General features: G+C 37.3%; 1 protein-coding gene across 3 annotated transcripts in view; it reads left to right on the forward strand.

Annotated features, from left to right (window-relative positions):
* Positions 1-22745, forward strand: part of ASCC1 (activating signal cointegrator 1 complex subunit 1) — an 80427-nt gene that overhangs the window by 55022 nt on the left and 2660 nt on the right. For all 3 annotated transcript variants that reach the window (XM_006212861.4, XM_072971346.1, XM_031682273.2), the window contains exon 9: positions 4080-4165. In XM_006212861.4, the coding sequence (XP_006212923.1) occupies positions 4080-4165 (86 nt within the window). The remainder of the gene's footprint in view (positions 1-4079; positions 4166-22745) is intronic.

Raw genomic sequence — 22745 nt, forward strand, 5'->3', positions numbered from 1 at the left:
ATGAATCTGAGCCTTCATATAAAAATGCCTTGTTTTAATGTTTGATTTGGGATAATATCGTACTTTTTCAGAAGGATTCATTTTCTTCCCATCCCCACCCACCAAGTGAAAGCTCTCTAGCACATTCAGCATCTATCTGATCAGGAGCTACAAATTCAAGTTATATGCAGCTTCTTCTTCAGCAGCCAGTTGTTTAAAATGTACCAGCACCAAAACCGCATATACAGGTTTTATTTCTTTTGTTAGGCCTCTAACTTTCGTTTTAGAAAGTCTAGGTTGGAAGAGGACTCCATCAGGACTCAAACCCGTAAACTATTTGTAGATTTATAGTTTCGGACGGTTTGTGTGTTCCTTTTTGCCAAAGTACATCTTTTTATTTTGTTCAGATGCATACCAAAGATCTCAACTGAAAGTCATTTAATTTGGTTAGAGCCATTGTAGGACTAAGAGATATGTAGCTTTCCAGTTCTTACTTCTAGTGTTACTGTTTTGTGGTGCTAGACTGTATTTTATTTAAGACTTTTCTAGGTAAATCACTGTTTTACTTTGGGAGCATTGAGAGCAGAAAAGTTTCAAATGGCTCAGTCAAAGCCTATAGACTCTTGTTTGGGTGGTTGATAGAATCCAGAGCTCTATACTTGTTCTTGTTCTGATGGAATACATTTCTTTCATTTGGATAATCGTATTGCAGAAGAATATTTGGAATTCCAGAAAAAAAACATTTTTCTGAAATATTTGATACTTACATATTATAATGTAGCTTGTCCAGTGGGAACATTTGAAGGTGCTTCTGGCATTTATTTGTTCTTGGAGAGTCAATTTTAATTTTGGAAAACACTGTTAGATCCCCTGAGGTGATGTACATTTCAACATTATCAGGTAAAGACAGTTTCAGAACTCTAGAGAACACTACTCTCATTCGCTGGTTCAGTAGCTACGCTGTACCCAGCACCATCCAAAATGAGTTTCTGTGATGATAGAAATCTTCCATATCGGTGGTATCTAGTAAGGTAACCACTATCCACTTGTGGTTATTGGACACTTGAGGATGGCTAGTGAGACTGAGAAAGTGAACTTTTAATTTTAATTAATTTAAATAATCACATGTGGCTAGTGGTTGAAGTTTTGGACAGTGCAGGTATAGACAGTATTTTATTAGACATTTAATACTGTCAGCAGTACATTGTGCATCTGTCCTACTCTGTCTTTTTTGTTTGTTTGTTGGGTTTTTTTTTAAGGGGGAGGAGGTAACTAGGTTTATTAATTTTAGTAAGTTATTTTAATAGAGGTACTGGAGATTGAACCCAGGACCTCGTACATGCTAAGCATGTACTCTAACCAGTGGGTATACCCTCCCCCAATATTTTATTTATTGTAATTCACCCATTTAAAGCGTATGATTCAATCAGTAATTTTTAGTATAGTAAAGAGTTATATAACATTACAACAGTAAGTTTTAGAACATTTTCATCACCCCAAAAAGAAACCCCATAGCTATTGGCATTGACTCCCCATTTCCCCCTTACCCTTCAGTCCTAGACACCACTAGTCTACTTTCTGTCCTGTGAATTTGCCTTTTCTGCATATTTTATCTAAATAGAATCATGCTAAATAAATAAATAAATAGAATCATGCAATATGTGATCTTCTGTGACTGGCTTCTTTCACTTAGCATAATTATTTATGAGAGTCACCTGTGTAATAGCATGTTTCAAATGTTATTCCTTTTTATCATCAAATAATAATGCATTGTGTGGACATACCACATTTTATTTATCCATTCGTCAGTTGAAGGACAAAATTATTTACACTTTTTGACTATTATGAACTATGTTGCTGTGAACATTTATGTACAAGTTTTTGTGTGGGCATATGTTTTCATTTCTCTTAAGTATATACTTAAGAATGAAATTGCTGGGTCATATGGTAACTCTAGTTTAACTTCTTGAGGAACTGCCAGGCTGTTTTCCAAAGTGGCTGCACCATTTTACATTCCCACCAGCAGTACAGTAGTCCCCCCCTTATCTGCGAGAGGCACGTCCAAGATCTCCAGTGGATGCCTGAAACTGCATACCAAATCCTATACACACACACACACAGTTTTTTTCCTATACAAACATACCTATGATAAAATTTAATTTATAAATTAGGTACAGTAAGAGATTAACAACTAATAATAAAATAGAACAATTGTAACAGTATACTACAATGAAAGTTACGTGAATGATACCTGTCTCTCTCAAAATATCTTATTGTACAAATTTAATGCATTTTCCATCTTAACTAAGCACTTATCATGCACTATGACTATAACTTTTGCAGTTTGAGGTGTGACAGTGAACCCAGTATAAATTTCATTTTTCTTCTTCCAAGTTTCATGGGTAGAAGATTTTAGCAAATCTCAGCATATGATTTTTTTCTTTCATTATTAAGTCAGGAACTTTCACCTTTTCACTCAAAGGAAGCACTTTATGGCTTCTTTTGGCATCTTCAGATTGCCAGCATCATTACTCCTGTGCTTTGGGGCCACTATTAAGATACAGGTTACTGAAACAAAAGCACTGAGATACCTTGACAGTTGATCTACTACCTGAGAGGGCAGGATGTGCTGGATAAAGGGATGACACTTCCTGGGTGGGATGCATCATGCTCCTTTAAATGATGCACAATTCAAAACTTACGAATTGTTTCTTTCTGGAATTTTCCATTTAATATTTTCAGACCTCAGTTGACCATGTGTAACTGAAACCTTGGTAAATAAAACCATAAATAAGGGGTGATGTCTGTATATGAGGGTTTCAGTTTCTCTATGCCTTTGCCAACACTTGTTATTATCTGTCTTTTGATAATTGCCATCATTTTGGGAGTGAAGTGGTATCTCAGTGTGATTTTGGTTTGCAGTTCCCTGATGGCTAATGCTACTTAAGATTTGAACCTGTCGTTAAGCATTTCAATCTTCAGATATCACTGCTGCTTTCTTACTGAAACTTATTTAGTATAAATTTGAAGTTTCACATCTCCTTTTAACAGGGGACCTATTTTTAAGTTGTGAAACATGCATGTGATTGTAATCTTTGATTAAAAGAACAGTTCTCATTAGAGAAATAGTTCTGTAGTTACCCATGTGTAATTCCAGTGGGCTAGCTGAAACATATTATCTTCATGGAGTTAGCACTATGGATGTATTTTATCAAGCCTGACATGGTAGTTTTCATATTTGTATACAATAAAAGAGTATACTCAAAAGTAGAAATACAAATATTTTGAGTGTCTTTTGGTGGGCAGGAAAGGGTTGATATTTCAGAAAATATTCTGAGAGTTAAATGATTCTTGAAGATGCTTTGAATTTGTATACCCTGGATTCTTTTCTGTCTTGATTTTCACTTGAAAAGAACATAGAATACGGTGTTTTCCTTTTTCTTACTGATTGTCCCTTTCCTTTGATACCCTTTTCCTACTGTATTTGAAGGACATCTTTTGGGATAAGCAAGCTAAATTGATGCAGAAGTTAGAGTACAGCTTTGATGAAGCTAAGGTCGTAGATTTGTAGATTTCTGTGTAGAATGCCTGTAAGGATACTTTTGATTGCAGCTAAAAGAGTTTTTCTCATTTGAGGGGAGCCCTTAAAATCAACCCAAAGCACGGTTGCCAGCATTTTGACTAGTTAATGTGTGAACGTCTGTATATTTTTACATATTTAAAAATGCATGCAGCTTATACAAAATCTTGGGGTTTTAGACTGCAGGGAACCTTTAGAAATCATCTAGTCTTAACCTCTAACTTTGTAAATGAGGAACTGAAGTCAGGAGAGGAGACATCATCTGCCTAAGAGTGTGGTTTGTTACATAGTTAATGTACAGTGAGTACTTGGACAATGTTGTATGAATAAATACATATTGCATGAGTTGATGACGGAGCTGAGAGTAGATGCCAGGTCTCTTGACTCACAGCCTGATGTTTTCCCCTCCACGTTATGCCACTTTTCAGGTAGTATAGGAAGATCTTGCTAGTTGTACCTATAGACGTCCAAGAGAAAACAAATAGATAAATAACTCAAGCGTCTCTTCTAATATTTACAGCTGAAGGCAGGTACAATCTCTACACGGCGGATGGGAAATATATCTTCAAGGAAAGAGAATCATTTGATGGTCGAAACATTTTAAAGGTCAGTAAGAAGCAGAGTGAATTGAAAATCCTTTGGCATATGTCCTAAAATAAGGAAGGAAAATAAGTCCTTCTCCTGGTAACAACAAAGTATATTTTTCTCTTGCTTCCCATCAGGATCATTGATTGTGAGGAATGTTTAAATAATTTTTTTCTTGGTAGAGGAAGATAATTAGGTTTCCTTATTTATTTATTTTTTAGAGGAGGTACTGGGCAAATAATTTTTTTTTATTGTCCTAAAAGAAAAATCTTTTTGACTTGTTAAGGCTGTCGTATCTCTTAGAGTACTTGAACTTGATGACTTAAGAAACTTAGTATCCTGCTTGCGTGGATCCATAGGAATAAGTTGATTTTACCCTTGTGAGTCTTACTCTGTATTTTACCTCAGAGTAGTTAGTGTGCATTTTTTAAGTGAAAAAGAACTATTTGTCTTGTTCTAGTAGATTTTTCTCTTCACCCACAAAGTCACCCTCCAGAGTTCCCGTACGATCTATTTTTAGTCAGGAACAGCCCATGTGCTAAAAAGTAGGTGGTCCGTTTCTGACTGTTGAGGATTTGCCTTCTGAGTGTTAAATTAACCTATGAAATTGAAATAGAAAGGGTTCTTCAGGACTGCATTTATCTTTCTCCCACAGACCACATTCTGTAATACCCACAGTTGATGCCCTCTCTGTCAGTGAATGTGCCATTGTGCCTCTGGGCAAAGAGAAACCAGTTGACACCAAAGGAGAGGTTTTTGATTCTCCATTTTACTGGTTCTATAATGGTATAGGTCATACATTTCCAAGGCCATGGGTGTTTTTTTGGAGCTGGGAGGGAGAGTATGTAAATAATAACTTCATAAAAAAGCTCTAGCTTTAGAAATGTGTTTTCTTTTTCCTTCCCTCCTTCATCCTCTATTCCCTTATCTTGCCACTTGGCAGTTTTCTCACCAAATGCCTAATGTGACCGCATTGCCTCTAATCAATGACATCACCCTTCAGCAGCTGCAGGCTTCTCACCGCAGAGCCCCACAGGGCAATGACAGCATTCACCAACACGGGCATTCCAGCTCCCACATTGTCGATTCCTTTTTTACTTTGATATCATTCATCTCTTTGAGTAATTTTCTTGTTTTCAAAGTAGCTATGGTAGCTTCAGTTTGAATGGCAAGTTGCTAATGAATTCAGTTGCAGTTAACTGTACTGATTTTCCCAGGCCACAACTTCAGTGTGATATGAATCTTTCTACTCCTCCAGCTCATTTCCTGGGGCTTTAAAAAATAATGGCTTTAAAAAATAAAACTTTAATTACTTTGCTTTTTTGTTATTGTTAATTTGATTAAGAAAAAAACTACACTGAATGGGAAAGAAATCTGTAGAAATGACTCAAGCCAACTTGGTTCCTTTGAAATTAGAGTTCAATCCCAAAAGGTACATTGATCCATGTCCAGTGTGAAGTGCTTTGACATCTGTAAGAGGGAGGTGACAGCAGGGAGCCTGAGAAGAGGCTGTGTGAACAGTGTGGATCTCCCCCTTAATATTTAATTTCTCTCATTCTGGAAAGTCAGTTCTCCATTTAAAGATGCTTGGCTTGGAAATCTCCCTAACCACCCTAGTGATGACATGAATGTAGCTCCCTCTAGTGTTGACGAGGGCTTGCTATGCTAGTGGTACCCTTCCTGGTTCATGCCTAGTTAGTCTTAGAGCTGGGCCCAGCTGAGTACTTGGAGACTATTTAATCCAGTTCCTCATTTTTAAATTTATTTCTTTCTTTTTTTTTTGGGTGGGGGGAGGTAATGAAGTTTGTTTATTTGATGGAGGTACTGGGGATTAAACCCAGAACCTCGTTCATGCTAAGCACGCACTCTACCACTGAGCTACACCCGCCTCCCCAGTTCCTCATTTTAATCTCTGAGGGTGCAAGATCCAGTGTGGTTAAAGTGACTTACGAAGCGTTACTGCTAGGTAGTAGCAGAGTCTGAATCAGAACGAAAAGCTTCAAAACTTACAAATTAGCATTGTTTCTACTGTCTCCCATAAAGAGGCTCAGTGTTCGGGTAGAGATCAGTACATATTTGAGATTGGGCCTATCTGAACTGTGATAATATCTACCTAGATATATATATGTATTGGGGCAGTGAGTGTGCCAGGTAGTCTAAAATCGGCTAATTAAAAATTAGACTTTTGAATTGAATATAATACTAACACCAACAGAAATACTTATTGACTGTATACCGTCAGTGAGACCATGTGCCCTACAGATAAAACAGTCATTATGACACAGTCCCTACCTTCCAAGAGCTTCTTGTCTTTGAGAGGTATAGCCGGTTAATAGGCAGTTACAGTATAAAATGATGGGGGCAAATTATGAGATGGAGGAGAAGTGCCTTTGATCATAGGTACTTGTCACAAAGTGTTCTTTGATAGAATTTCTAATATTTTATTTTTAATCATTAGTTCCAGAAAATATAAAGATAATATTTCACTCATATTCAAACGAAGGAATTAACCTTTCTTTGAGAATAAAAGTAAAATGTGGCACCCACTAATTAGCTCCCCAAACACACAAGAGGTATTAACTGTATTTGTGAAGTAGCTGTAGGAGCCCACCTTTTGGAATTACCATGAATGGACAAGTCTTTCTTAATTAGAACATGAGACCCCGTGGCCCCTGAAACCCTTGTGAAAAAAAAAAGACTCAGAAAATCGATGGATTATATATATATTTTTTGTACCAGATATAATTATTATGCTTAGAAAGAAAAAAAAATCACTTTCACTAACAAGATGGGAACTGGCTTGGAGTAAACAGAAAGGTTAACTGCACTGGTTGTTAAGGAGCCCAAGCATATGTGTACAGCATATTAACAGCCACGTAGGTCAAGGATCGGAAGTGCTGGTGATGGGAAGCAGCGTTGGAAAAAAATCAACTTCATCTGCTATTCAAAGAGAAACAAAATGAGGATGCAAGTCATTGCTCATTGCTGTAAGAATTTAATGAATAACAGCCAATTGCTATTCTACTCCATGAAGAGAATTGGTCCTTTTGGCTTGGTGTAATATGTGTTCTGGATGCCTTAATAAGAAGAAAAGAATCTCCAATGACTTTTGGAGGTAGAATCCACATGTTTCTTTTGTACAGCTCTTTTGAGAGTCATTGCACTATAATAGACTAGTATCTGATTATTCCTAGTTAAAATAAGAATTTTTCTTACCCTAAGAAGAACTTTGAAAGAACTGACAACTGAAAAATCGTTCCTTTGTGTTTTTCAAACCAGAAAAGGAACATATTTAGTTATGGCAGTTTTTCATGGAAGACTGATAGATAGCTCTGCAAGGAGAATGTATGAGTGAGAAAGACTTTGGTCAAATTAAAAGGATAGTGTCACATCAGAGGGTTTGTTTCTCACCTAAGAGATAGGAGCAAAGATGCAATTTGTTTATCTGTAACACAGTGATAAACTTGTAAATGGAGAAATCATGCTGACCTAAAGATGTACTGCAAGGAAATACCTGCTCCCTTGCTAGCTAGAAGTAGAATGGTCATTAACTGCCAACTTCTGGAGCGAGAAGCAGTCTTAATGTCAGTTTGTTTGGGGGACTTATGAAATGGCCTTATGAGGTTGAATCAGTATTCCAAGATGGTGCTCTCAGCAGATTGAACAGAGGTACAGTCTAACTGTTTAAAAGCATGGCTTCTAACTGCAAAGTGAAGAGGAGATAGATACTAGAGCCCTAGGTTGTACTCTCCAGAGGAGATGATTTGGTACAAATAGAAGCTCAGTAAGATATTTGAGAAGGAATAGAAGATATTATAGGTCCAAAATCAAAGGACACTGTCAAAGTGCCATTTCTTGAGATACTTAAAAATTCTGGAACATATAAACCAACTAAAAAGAAGATGAGTTTGTGCCTTTTCCATTTTTATATATAGCAATATTTAAATTTAGAGAAAAAGGGAATTGGCAGTGTTAGACTATATTAATATTTACTGATATTTTATTTGAAATTATGTTTTAAATCTAGTTACAATGAGACTTTTCTTGAAAGATGTAAATGAGAGTAACTCAAGTGTTTCATTCATTTTTGCTTCTGTTCCATCTCTGCCCCTTAAAGTCTTTAAAAGGACAGTTAGAATGAATATATTTAAATGAGAGTTTTATTTAGTTTGCTTTACTTAGAGAAGTTTCCATAAAGGAAGCTGTTTAAAAATACATGCTATTTATTCTTTTTGGTATAAGTGCATAAAACATATATGTACTGTTTAACAAATAATCATAAAGTGAACAGTGTAGCTACTACCAAAGTCAAAAAGCAGAACATGCCTCACATGTCCCTCCCTGGCCAACTCTTTGGTCTGTCGTCCTAAGGTAACAAAAGCACGATTAAATTTTTAAATATTGTTAGTGAAGAGGCTTGTTTTCAATGATTACTTTGTTTCAGAGTATTAGAAGAACATTGAAAAGATTAATTCATTTTTATTTTTTCAAGGGAAGAGAGATGAGATTGAGAACTAGATAGTAACTTAAAAAAAGATATTAATGACTACAAAGAAAGACTAACATTTAGAAAGTATATATTTCTAAGGAAGAAAATACTGTGTTTTTTATTATCCAGTTCATTATTAAGCCATTTTACATACTATTCTTGAAAATTACTTCTTAGTCACATGGTTCTTTAGAATTTTTTTTTTAACTCAACTTTTTCTGAAAGCCTTCCCTTGGAAATCTATCACTACACTTGATCTTAGACAAAAGGCCGAGAAGCGATGGAAATCTGTCACTAAATGTTCCATTGCACTATTGTATCAGTATAAATAACAGCAAATTGAATGTAGAATAAAGTTGCTATCTCTCATTACTACTGTAGCTAGGTGTCCTTTTTATTATGTGATATTTCTGTGACTTGATTAATTTTAAGTACAGTCACTAAGCAGATGTCACTTTCTCTTTAAGCTATTTATGCTTATACACTGTTGACACTTATTAAATTCAGTTCACTTGGACATACTAATATTTTGTAACAGCTTTTATCCATAGCACTGGAAGCAGTCACATCATTCTTGACAATCATATAAAATGGGCAGCTTGTTAGAGAAGCAGATGTACAACTTTCTGAAGTATTTACTCAAAATTAAAACAAGATGTTGTGGAAAATGTTTCTGTGAGAAGAGAGTCCATAGAAATAACATACACTCACACATATGTGTATTTAATTAAGGATTGGAAGGTAGAGTCAAGGAAATCTCTGGCATAAAATGGAGAGACAGAAAATATGAGGGGAAAATCTGACAAAGAGGATCCCCAGGCAGGGCAAAAATTAACTATTAGGGTTTGAAAAGGAGATTAAGACCTTGGAGTCTTGAACTTGAATGAAAGAGCCTCTGGACTAGTGGTGTTTCCAGACACTCGGCAATAGCAAAGAAAAATTCTCTCTGGAAGAAAGTTCCATCACCCCCTGCCTTAAAAATATTCTTCCAAGAAACTTTTGCCCCCCAGATAGCCAGTACACAAAGATAACTAGGTACTTGAGAAAACCACTCTGTTTGCTTATAGCAAATAGACGTCCAGAACTCATAATGACATGAAATACTAGAATTAGCAGATTTAGGCTAAAAACAACTTTTTAAAATCAGGTAGTTGGGAACTATTGCAAAGAAAAAGTGATGTAGCAGTTTTGGAAAAGAACCAAGTAGAAATGCTACAACTATAAAATGCAGTAACCAATCTCAAGAACTCAGTGGATGGATTTAGCAGCAAATTAGATATAGCTGCAGAGGGGAATAGTGAACTGGAAGTTGTCAGAAGAAATTATCCAGTATGTTGCATGGATAGAGATGAAAGGTAAAAATTACAGATGACAGAATGAGTGACATATAGGATAGAGTGAGAAGATTATTATACATTAATTGGAGTCCCAGAAGGAGGGGAGAGAGAGAATGGGCCAGAACTGATGAAAGGCATCAATCTACAGATTAAAGAATTTAAATGAATTCCGAACAGGAGTTTTGTTGAGTGACCTTATATTGCACTTCTGTTTGTTACAAGTTGTGACTGAATCATGGATAACATTATCTAAACTACTTGGGACCCAGCACTTTTTAAACTGAATGGCCAGAGCTTGTTGGCAGTATCCACATTACAAAGAACAAAAAACAGGAAATTCAGCTAAAGAACGCTTTTCTTAAAGTAGGTTATTAAAAAAAAGAAAGAAGGATAAAAGGTATCCAGAAATTCTCTTACTATTTTTGTAACTTTTCAGTAAGTCTGGAAGTATGTCAACATAAAAAATTTTTTTAATTAAAAAAATATAAAAGGAAAGACACATGTGCATGTGGGAGGGTAATAGGACACCAACCATTTGTTATGGTTGTGGGTTTTGTTATTTTTTTAAATAACCACCTTTCAGAAAAGTTTGTTGAAGTCTTGCCTGTGTTTTGTTCCAGTGTTTAGGATAGATACAACTTTTATCAATTCCCAATCTTAACCACAAAATTTGGGCCATTTGATTTCAAAGGAAATAAGAATTTACTGTGATGAACAACTTCCTGATGAGGCTGTTTTATATTCAAGCAAGCTACTAATAAGATAGCTGCATCTTTCAATAGAATATTTTTATTTTGTTTTGTTTAAAGAATGAGTCCATTTCTCTATAAAGCCATTCTTCCTACCAGGATCCCTTTCAAACTGTTTCCTATTTAATTCCATGAAACCTATCTCTCACCTCTTACCATTATACTGAAACATCATTGTAAAAAGTCACAGATACCCCTTGTTTAGTCAGTGCCTTGACCTACTTTTATTTTTTCCCTAGTAACCACATTGAGTGTTTTAAGCCCATTTCTCCTTCAAATTTTCTTGTCTCTTGGCTTTAGTGGCAGTTGGCTTTCCTGGTTCTTTTTCCCTGCTTCTGGATCTACTTTTTTCTTTTTTAAAAATTCACTGCCTTATATAGCCACTTCTTAAGGGTTTGTCCTTATGTGTCTTTTTCTTTCACTGCAGTCTTATTCTATCCAAATCCTACTCATTCTTCAAAGTCTGATACAGGTGTTAACTCCTCCACAGTGATGAAAACTCCACAGTGGTGAGGACTGTCCCAAGTCGATGGTGTGCTTCCGCCTCTCCATACCTCCCCTCCTCTCCTTACTCTGTGCAGAGATGGGTCATGTGCCCCTCACCGCTTAGCGGTGTCTCTTGCACTTGGCAGGCACTTGGGAAGCTTTTCTGGATTGGCTCGCTGAAACCGTTTCCTATAGAAATCAGATTTTGGAAGAGGAAAAGAAAAAAAAGACTTTGTTCGCCCTAGGGGATATTATTTGCCCCATACTTGAGATTGTAAACTCTCAGAGCAGGGACTGGGAAGCTCTTTTCTTAGGACCAAATTTGGCCTGTCACCTGTGTGTGTGGCCCTCTGACTGCTTTTGCACTACCGAAGTTAGGTAGTTGTGACAGACACCGCATGGCCACCTGACCCTTTATGGGAAAAGTTTGCTGACCTCTGTCTTAAAGAGTAGTGTTTAGTTTAATTTTCTCTTATTTCACCCAGTGCAGCTCCCTGCTTTATGGCTAGATATGATGCTCATATTTAATAGACCCTAAAGGTGTATTGGTTATGTCATAGACATAACTAATGTTGTGTCATTAACAGCAGTCAGTCCTGTTGAATTTCTGCTTACAGAACTCTTTTCTAGCAAATGTTTACTTCATTTTAAAAATAAGTTTACTGAATTCAAGAGAGCCTCAAGTCAAGTAGACCTGTAGTTTATACCTCACAGTCCTCCATTAGTATGTGAAGCTCATTTTTCAATTAAATTTGATTGCAACTTTATTACTTCACATAGCAAGGTTCAGCTGATAAGGATAATAATGAACTTGAATTTACACTTAAATTCCTTTTATTTAAAAATACATCCAAAACTAATTTTGTGTTTCTGTGTTGTGTGCTCTCGTTAACTTGAAACATGAACAATGATTTTTTTTACATTTTCATTTATGCCTTTTTACAGAATGTATTAATAAAAAAGTATTGAATGAAAGATAAAGACCAGTGAGCTTGTGGGTAATGATTCTAATTTTATAATTAGCATGAATATCAGAAAAGTGTGGCATTTAGGGAGGAACCTGTGACAAGACATCTTGCCAAAATATGGCCTCTGTTGCTCTGCACTGTTAGTGATAAAATATGGCTCCACCTCCATTCTTGATGATTATAAAATAAGACTTGTGGAAATGGGAGATGCAGGAAATCATTAGGGGCTTTTCATATTTTGCTAGTAATAGAAATAATGTATTATATGTTAAAAATGTGAAAGACTTCTGACAGGTGATTGGGCAGTTTCTTAGAGCATCAGATATATACGGAAAAATGTAGTTTGCTTCAATTTGGTTTTGTACATTCTTGCTTTAGATTATTGGGTTGGGGTTGGGGACAGAGGAATGATTCAAATCCAAGCAGTATTCACCAAAACTTATCCTCTGAATTTGTTTTATGTGTCACTTTGCCTGGAAAGTAAAGTCTTAAAACACTTAATGAGGGCAGCCTAAGATATGACAGTCAGTGAGGCAAAATCATCATTAAAATGAAACCAGAAAACCTACTTGGCTGATTTTTAACAGAGCTAACAATCCAGAAAGATGTGCCTTCTCTGGTCTGTTGCTGTCTCTTCATGCAAGATGTTTTTGCCTCCCTTCACCCTCTTTTGAGTTTATGTTTATTGGTTCTTCATCTTTGCAGTGGTACTGGAGTACTTAATGCGTTGTCTTGGCTCAGGCAGGGAATGATGGGTTTGGAAGTGTCTAACCTACACAATGACAAGAAATGGGTCGTGATTTGGAACAGGCAATGAGAGTAAAAGGAATTAAGAGATTAAAATTACTTTCCTTAAAATTACTTCTGGTTCTTACCAGGATGAAAAGTAAATATTTTATTGAATACCTACAAAATATAAAACACTAAGCTACACATTGGTGTCTTTGTTGGGGGGATGGGGTGGGGGTAAATAGTCATTGTTTGGTCCCTCTGATTCCATTCCTGTGAACTTTCTGAACAGGATATCTGTTCCTATTGTGGGAAATATTTATCTTTTTACATATTTATTGCTAGGGGTCTATTGTATCATTTTTGGTGTAGTTCACAAATGAAGTGAATTGAGTTATGATTCCCTTGGGTTCATTGTGGTTTTTTTAAATTGTGATAAAATATACATAAGATTTACCATTTTAACCAATTAAGTGTATAATTCAATGGCATTAATAAGCACATTCACATTGTTGTATAACCATCACCACCATCCATCTCCAGGACTTCTTCATCATTCCAACTTGGAACTCTATACTCATCAAACAATAACTCTTCATTCCCTCCTCCCCTCCGCCCTTGGCAACCATTTTTCTACTTTCTGTCTCTGTGAATTTGGCTCCTATATGTACGTCATATAAGTGGAATTATACAATGTTTGTCTTTGTTGCTGGCTTATTTCAGTTACATAATGTTTCTAGGTTTCATCCATGTTGTAGCCCGTATCAGGATTTAGTTTCTTTTTAAGACTGAATAATATTCCATTGTATGTATATATTCCATTGCGGTTTTTTAGCTACAGTGTAAATATACCAGTAGCCGAATATAAATCTGTACCCAGAGATGGTGACAGGGCACTGTCTTCTTTGAGACAGCGTATTGTTTACAGATCAAACCAAATGAAACCATGTTAGGTTGTTAGGTGGCTTGGTGCCAACAGTGTCTAAGTGTTATTCCGAATGTTAGAGGACACTGTGGAAAGTGATAAAAGAAATGAGAGTGATGTTCACAGCACCATGAAACTGTGACTTCTTAAGAAATAATGTCCTGATTCCCATATCTCAGTGATGAAACAATTTTAGAATTAGTGCTCACATGTGAACATTATTATTACAAAATAAAAGTTACAAAAACAGGATATAAGTCAATCAGAATGCCAATTCAAAGTTTACTCTCCCAGCTGTAGGTTAAAACATTGGTACCAGTTTTTTGAATTGTAGAGGTCTTGTAGCTCCCTCTTCTAAGGCCTTTTGCTTATTTGACATTTAGCCCACACCTTTGCAGAGGGGAAGGGGGCCATCTGGACTGGACTATAGACAAGTCAGTGTGTGTCATAATAGATAAGGGCTCCCGCGGTGCTACTGAGGCAGGTTTCCTATGGTCCTGACGGAGGACAAAGTACTTCACATCTCATTGTCTAATAAGATCAGATGTCTTAGTTGAAACTCCAAGATAACATGTGGCAGCCTCTCATCTTCCAAGGAACCATTTCAAACCCAGCTGTTCTTCTTGTAAAGAAATTTTCTTTATGCGTGTGTATACTCTGATGTTGCCGAGGGGCATCTCATTTGCTCTTCAGCTTCTGGTTGCTGTTCTCCTGCTGGAAAAGCGGGAATGGAGACGGCTGCGCCGGATGACCTTGCTATCTCCCTTCTTGCTTTGTGCCTGGCCTCCCTAAAGCCGCTTGCCTGGAGACCCCCAGGCTGAGCAGAAATCATCCCGTTCCCAGTGCTCCCGTTCAGGGATTCCTCTCTCCTGACTTGGCACTTCATTTCTCACATGTGATACAAAGATCAAACACTTACCTTCTGCTATTGTTTGAAGGACAGTTGTGAATAATCTCTGACGGAAGATGACCAAACTGAAAGTAAGAGTGGTAACAGATGTGAATGAGCATTAAGCAGCCTTCTTTTGAGGGAAAGAACTTACCTGCAGAAGCATTATTTGTTCTGAGAGGGCACCTGCCTTTCTTAGGGCATTGAAGAGTCCCTGCTTGCCAGCAGCCACCTGGGGCAGTTTTGTCCTGGTGAAGCAGTAATATCCATGCCTCAAGGCAGGGCTTGCTCTGGAAGAGATTTTGCAGCAAACTAAACTCCCAGCGGCCCATCACTGATGCTAATTCTGCATGCTGCTGTGGAAACCGGCCAGCTGGGCAGAGCATGCTGCTGTGTGCCAAGATGAAGTCTGGCTTCTTCAGCCGTGTCAGCACGGCCTCTTCTCTCTTCCTGCCTCCTACCTCCACCTCACATTTTTTTCTTGCTACCTTTTAAAATTGAAAGGCTCTGCAGGGAGGGGAAGTCCCTTGGCATTCTGAGTATTGAGGTGCTCAGCAGAATGCCTGGCATCCTGTTTGTATATAGCGGTTTTAATTCACTCTCTACTAGGTCATTTGGCCTTACCAGCAGAATCTTAAACTTGATAATCTTTATGTCAGCAGTGAGGTGCAGGCCAGACATCCAAAAGTGCAACCCTGAGTAATTATTTGAAGGAGATTTTAAAGCCTTCATTCCCTGGCTGTTTGTCTGGGTTCTTTCTGCCTGGCTCCTCCTTAGGTCAAGCCAATAACATCACTTATGCTCACTGCAGCCAAGACAGGCAGGTGGTTTGGGAGAACAGAATCAATGAGGGAAGTTCACGTTCCCATTCTGTGCAAGGAGCCTGATAATGTTCCTTTGCTATTTCAGTCAGTGGAGGTGGGATTTGGGCTCTGGCTACACGCAAGCTTTTTGGTACTGCTTTAACAGAGATGCGCAAAGCAGGAGTGACATCTTGATAGGTAGAGAAATCATAGCTCACTGCTTTACATCCTTCTTGCTGCTTTCCTTTTAGAGACAACTGATGATAAGAATTACTCCTCCCACAGACTGGCCTTGACTTACTTCTTAGATCTGAGGTGCCCCCAGCCTTCTGGAAGTACATTATGTCCTCTGTTTATTGGCTATTATTAGCTATTATTGGCTCTCTCACCACTGATCCCTGCAGTTTGAGGTTTCAAATTGAATGTGATCTCAGGCAGAGTTAGGGCTGTGTTTGGAGATGACTCTAGGATAGTAACCACCTAACAACTACATTGCCTTTTATTCTGAAGTAGATGTTTCTATTCTGGTCTTTAAAAATATTATAGCCCTATGAGACCAGATGATGACTGCAGAGGCTGGTAGCTATCAGAGTTTCTAGTAGACCTTTTCTTTTTTCTTTTAAGGAAGCTGCTTTTTGTCCTTTAATGATGCATTGGAGGTTACAGTCAGTGAGCAACAGCTATTAATAGAGCTCAAAATTCCATCTTATAATTTATCTTCCTGTGACTGCAGAGTATCCTGTAAGGTATTGTCCCTGTTTAAGAATGGAGAAATTAAGGAAGAGAGTTTGCCCTAAGGACTGTTTTAACCTCTTTTCTTCAATAGAAAAGAAGTTTCTATCGTTGGTTTCCAGATGACGTGTGTGTGTTTGTGTGTGTGTAGAGTGACATGGCCTACCTTAGTGTGAATAGGCCCCATTTTGTTCTTTTGTGATGATGTTTAGAAAGAATCCATGTGAGTGCAGCCTATATGAATATTTTTTAAGTAGATGGAAGGTATTTTTGACCTCTGGATGCATTGGGTCTCCGTTTTCCTTCTGTCTCTTTGTATCTCCCACATTTGCTCTCTTTAGGAATGATCGCTCAGGTAGCCAGAAGAAAATGCAAGGTATAGGAGGGCTTGAGAATGTGAATTGCCTGCTACCTTGGCAGAAACTCAGTCTTTTTTGGGGGGGGGGGGGGAATTTTAACAAGCGGAACTTATCTGTGGTGGGGAAAAAACTTACTTGTGATCGTAATTCTAAGATTAGTAATGTGACATGAAGAGCTGTGATGTTTTTCAGATCTATTATATTTTCAGTCTGGTGTCCGTATCTTTCTGTTTACTACCTAAAGTCTTATCAGTCTTGTACCTAGAGGCCAATTTCAGAAGAATGCTTTGAAATATGCCGTTATTTGTTTGTTGTAATTAGGATCTTCCAAGGTCTGTGATTATAGTTTTTCACATTAGCTGTTTCTCTTTCTTGGCGACAAAACCAAGTGAACCCTTACTTTGCTGTCTGATTGCATTTGCATAGCCCAAGGATGGAACTTCTTCCCCACTTGGCATTTTTGGTACAGATTTGTTATTCAGATTGTGAGGCACATGCACCCTGCCTTGTGGACAAGGCCTTATACCAACCTGTGTTCTATGCCTGGTCCCAGGAACTTTTTTTTTTTTAACTTTTTTTTTAATTGAAGTATAATCAGTTATAATGTGTCAATTTCTGGTGTTCAGCATAGTGTCCCAGTCATGAATATATATGCATATATTTGTTTTCATAAAAAGTTACAAGGTATTGAATATAGTTCGCTTTGCTATACAGAAGAAATTTGTTTTTTATCTATTTTTATATATAGTGGTTAATATCTGCAATCTCAAAAGCAGAAACTCTTAATCTTATATCACAATGTTAGTGGTCCTAGCCTGTCTCTGTTTCTTATCTTTTAAATGGAGATAATAAAGCTGAGCTCTGGTTTATATCACGGCAATTTTCTGAAGGGTTGTTAATGAGCTGAGCTTTGTGAGATACTTTTAGATCCTGAGGTGAAAGGTGTTGTTTAGCCTCAGCAAGGCTTCCTACGAGAGTGCCTTCCCAAAGAGCTCAGAGTGCCTGTCAGACTTTCTTCCATTCATCCTCATACCATCTCTGGTAGGGAGGTGGGCGGGTGAGCATTATTATTAAGTACAAAATAGTGTTATTATTGTTACTTTCATCTGTAAACAGGGGGTAATTGTGAGAAATAGAAGTTTGTAAAACAGATTATTGAAGAAAAACACTGGGAAAACTTCAGAGTAGTGTGTATTTGCTATTCCTGTTTACTGTAGATTTCAAAAGTCTAATTGCCATATGGGAAAACAATAGAAAGCATCCTTTCTTGGGCGGTGGTGGGGAACGGGACCCACTGCATCCTTCTAAATACTTGCATTATTTGAGCACCAGTACTTATTTTCAGTTGCACCAGATTATGTTCTAAGGGTTAGTTTAACTCGTGTATACCAGGGATGACTGTAAATTTCATAGGACTTACATTTTTAAAAAATTGAAGTTGATTTTCAATATTGTACTAGTTTCAGGTATACAGCAGAATGATCCAATATTTTTATAGATTATACTCCATTTAAAGTTATTCCAAAATAATGGCTAAAATTCTCCATGCTGTACAATATGTTCTTGTTGCTTATCTGTTTTATACATGGTATTTTGTGTGTCTTACTCCCATACCCCTGTCTTGTCCCTCCTCCTTTCCTTCTCCTCACTGGTATCTACTAGTTTATTTTCTATACCTGTGAATCTGTTTCCATTTTACTTTATACATTTGTCTTATTTTTTAGGTTTTACATATAAGTGATAACATACAGTATTTGTCTTTTACTGTCTGACTTATTTCACTAAGCATAATACTCTAGATTCAGCCACATTGTTGCAAATGACATAATGCCATTCTTTTTTATGGCAGAGTAATATTCCTCTGTGTATGTGTGTGAACATACACCATCTTCTTTATCCATTCATCTGTTGATAAATAGTTTGCTTCCATATCTTGGCTATTATGTACATAGTGCTGCTGTGAACATCAAGGTGTATGTATCTTCTTGAATTAGTGTTTTTGATTGTTTTTGGATATATACCCAGGAGTGGAAAAGCTGGATCTTATGGTAGTTTTAATTTTAGTTTTTTGAGGAACCTCCATTTTGCTTTCCATAGTGGCTGCACCAGTTTATATTGTCACCAGCAGTATACAAAGATTCCCTTTTCTCCACACTCTCACCAACATTTTTTTTCCTTTTTTTTTTTAATTGAAGTATAGTTGATTTACAATGTTGTGTTCACCAACGTTTTTTACTTGTAGACCTTTTGACGATAGCCATTCTGACAGGCGTGATTGTTTTGATTTGCATGTCTCTGATGATTAGCAGTGTTGAACATCTTTTCATGTGCCTTTTAGCTATCTATATGTCTTCTTCAGAAAAATGTCTATTCAGGTCTTGTGCCCATTTTTTAATTGAATTGTTTGTTTTTTTTATATTGAGTTATATAAACTGTATATATATTTAGGATATTAACCCCATGTCAGTCATCATTTGCACATATTTTCTTCCATTCATAGGTTGTCTTTTCATTTTGTCAGTGGCTTCCTTTGCTGTGCAAAAGCTTTTAAATTTAAGTAGATCCCATTTGTTTATTTTTGCTTTTATTTCTTTTATCAGGACTTACCATATTTTGAATTGTTATGTTGGGCTTCACAACTGCATTTCCTCTTTTTGACAAGTAGTTCACTGAGGCCATCCAGCACACAAGAAATAGATTTTCTTAAAGGAGAGATCTTTGAAAAGAGTGACCACTACTTTGTCTAAGATTGAAGAACAAGGAGGAGTCTTATTTGGGAAGCCAAATGGACAGGGATCCCCAGCACATTAGTCCTTATGCTGTTGAAGATTGGCCGCTCATTCAGTTTTGTAGCTTGAGGTCACAGATATGAGAAGGTTCCCCTCCACCCTCCTCCCCAACTCTATCTGAGATGTTCAGGCTCATCCTTGCACCCTAGTCACATGTGGAGTTATATCTGGTCTTTTATGGTTGTGTCAAAGGACCTGGGAGGAAGGAGTAGAAGGTCTGAAATGAATGCAAGGAAAAATGACCAGGTTAAGAATAGCCCTTAACTCTTGCTGTTTGTTTTCTACCAGTGTGTACTACACACTGCCAGAAATCAATAGTCCCTCCTGGTTCTCCCCAGGAAACAACCGTGTACAAACTAAATGGTCATGTGAGGAGAGGACAGCAGGATCGTTGGATCTGTGTCTTGAGATTCTGTCAGGGAAGCTTTGGTTTTGACCAGAAACCTTTCATCTTGATGGTCCACGTTTGTCTCTGTACTTGGTGATAGGAAAAGTTTGTTTAACTTTCTGAAGATAACTGTAATCAATGAAGGACAGCAGCTGTACACATAACAGTTTTCAAATGTCATGCTTATACTTACTTGAGTTTAAAATTTTCTTCTTAAATTGTCCAAGTCTACATATTACCTACAAGTGATATCACAAATATTGGCATTCTTAAATTCTATTTTTATTTCCTTATCAAATATTTGTAGTTTTGTGCAGCTGTTCATTGTTTTGTTCCTTTGTGCAGCTTTGATAAATGCTGGCTTCCAACACAACAGGGCTCTATGTGTGCGTGTCAGAGAAAGAAATGTTTTTGGTAAGAAAGTGGGTTAGGTTCCAAAATCCCCAAGGGATTTGTTATAAAACAACAGTGAGGAGAAAAAAATCTCAACACGACTTAAATACCTGGCCATGGTTCTTTTTTAATTTAAATTTTCCCTGTGAGCTCTTTTATTTTCTAAACAATGGACCACTTTGCTCTTCTTAAACTACTTTAGGCTATAAAGAGCAACCAGGTTCCTTTTTTCTTTTTTTAAACTTGTAGTTTGAGCTTTCTCCTCTTCTGCATTCAGGTATGGAATTAAATGGAGCCATTTAGTTGATGTGTGCTTATTTTCATCCAGAATTCAATTAAAATTCTTCTAGCTGAACTAGAGCCATCTAATTTTTTTTAACCAGGTCCGGGATAAGAGGTGATGGTGAAAGCAGGAAGAACACATGCACGAATGTGTTCATTTCAATCTTTGGGGGTTTTGTGAGCCAGGCTTCCTCATCGTGGTCTCAACAGGGCCGTGTTTGGAGGGGCACTGGCCACTGGGAGAGGCCGGAGAGTGCAGGCTGTCAAGAGCTCGGACTCTAGAGTTAGGCTACCTGGGTTTGAGTCTTAATTTTTTTTCTTTTCCAGTGTAATGAATTTCAATTTTTCACTGTTTGCTTGCTGTGTATTCTTGGGCAAGTTACTTTAGCCTTTTAAGCCTCAGGTTCAAGGATAAAATGAGGATTAATAATAGTATCTGCTTCTTGGGGCTGTGAGGAGGCAGTCCTGGAGCCCCAGGTATCATGCCTGGCATACATGCTTGCTCAGTAAACTTTGGCCATTAAGATCTTTATTTTATTAGCATTGCTGTCAATAGTTATATATTTGGTGTTCTGACCTTTTAATAGAGAACAATATTGGCATTGGGTAACTTTTTTTAAAAAAATATCCTGTTACGTTTGAGTTTATAAAAATTTAAATTGACACAGCAAAAACCACCAAAAGCAAAGTCAAAAGACAAGTGACAAGTTGAGGGGAAAATATATTTGCAGTTCATCACACAGACAGAGGGTTCATTTCCATAATGTATAAAGAACTACTACTCAATAGAAATAAAGACAATTGTAAAGTTTTTTTATGGTGATGCACTTACACTTAACTGTGCTACGAGTTCACCTTTTTTTTTCCTGTCTCTTTCCTCTCATCTAGAAAACCACAGAGTGTGTTTTGTGTTTCGTTCATAGTAGTTCACATCTGCTCCAGTCTTTCCAAGCCCACTACTACTGTTTTAGTTAAGACACTCAGGGTCTCACGACTTAACTGCTACCCTGTCTCCTTTTCTTTCTTCTCGGGTTCCTTTCTCCAGTCTGCACAGTATACCACACCCAGATTCATTTCCCTAAAACATGTTCTCATCTTGGGCCACCAACCTACTCAGAAGCTTTCAGTGCTCCCCCACCCCTGGTCTAGAATGTAGTGTAACTTCTGAACCTGACCCCCAGGGCCCCATTTAGTCTGACTCATCCTCCTTATGGCTGTAACCTTAGTCTTTTTCACCACTTCTTTTTAAGAACCCTCCAAACATATAACCTGGTCTACTCAGCCTGGCCCTCCATACCCATTTCTCCCCTGATGCTGCCCTCCCTCTTCTCCACTAAGTCGTAGACTTGCTACAAGGCCCAGCTTATTTTTGTCTCTTCCAGGTGATTTATCTAGATACCTCAGCCCTCTAAGTCTCTTGCTTTCTTACCTCCCACTGCATTTATTCATTGCCTGTACCTCTCCTCCTGTATTATTTTAGGTAAACTTTTTAAATTGAATACATAATACAGTAACTTTTCATAAGATACACACACTCATATCATCAGCATGCTTCTGTTCTGACACATGCCCCGTCTCCCGTAGCAGATGGCAAGTGCCTGGGAGACAGAACCATGTCATACGTCTCTTTACATGAAAATGCACAACATCAGGTGCTCAGTGACTTCCAGATCAGAAATGTGAGCTTAGACTAGGCTTTGACAAATGAGAGAGACATAGAAATGTAAAGGAATATGTAAAATTTCCATTACTACCTATAAATTCTTTCTTGACAACTAGTTCCAACTGAGATATGATTAGAGGTAATACCATTTAGGTAAGTCCTGTTCAAGGATTCCTGGGTGGCAATCTATAAATAAGATTTTAAAATCCATCTAAACAAGACCACATCATAGTTTTTTTTTTCCAACATGAAGTACACAGACATCTACAACATTCATTTTTGTTATTTTATCCAGCAAATACTTATTGATCATATGCAGTCTACTAGATACAGTAACAGCATACAGTAGCATTCAGCTTTGAAAAACATAAAAGATCCTTCTTCTGTAAAGCTTATATTTTAATGAGTCACTAGAAATAATTGGCAGAACTAAAAGAAGGACTTAGGATTAAAGATACAACAATGACTAAACAATAAAATAACTACGAAAAATTTGTTACTGAATCATTATAAACACACAGAACAAGAACACAGAGACAAAGGCTAAAACGAGGCTTGGCACTGCAGTAGGGACTTTGGATGAGAAATCCATTTGATTATGACATTATCAGAAGGTATGG

The sequence above is a fragment of the Vicugna pacos genome, chromosome 11 (assembly GCF_048564905.1).
Source record: "Vicugna pacos chromosome 11, VicPac4, whole genome shotgun sequence".
Taxonomy (NCBI): domain Eukaryota; kingdom Metazoa; phylum Chordata; class Mammalia; order Artiodactyla; family Camelidae; genus Vicugna; species Vicugna pacos.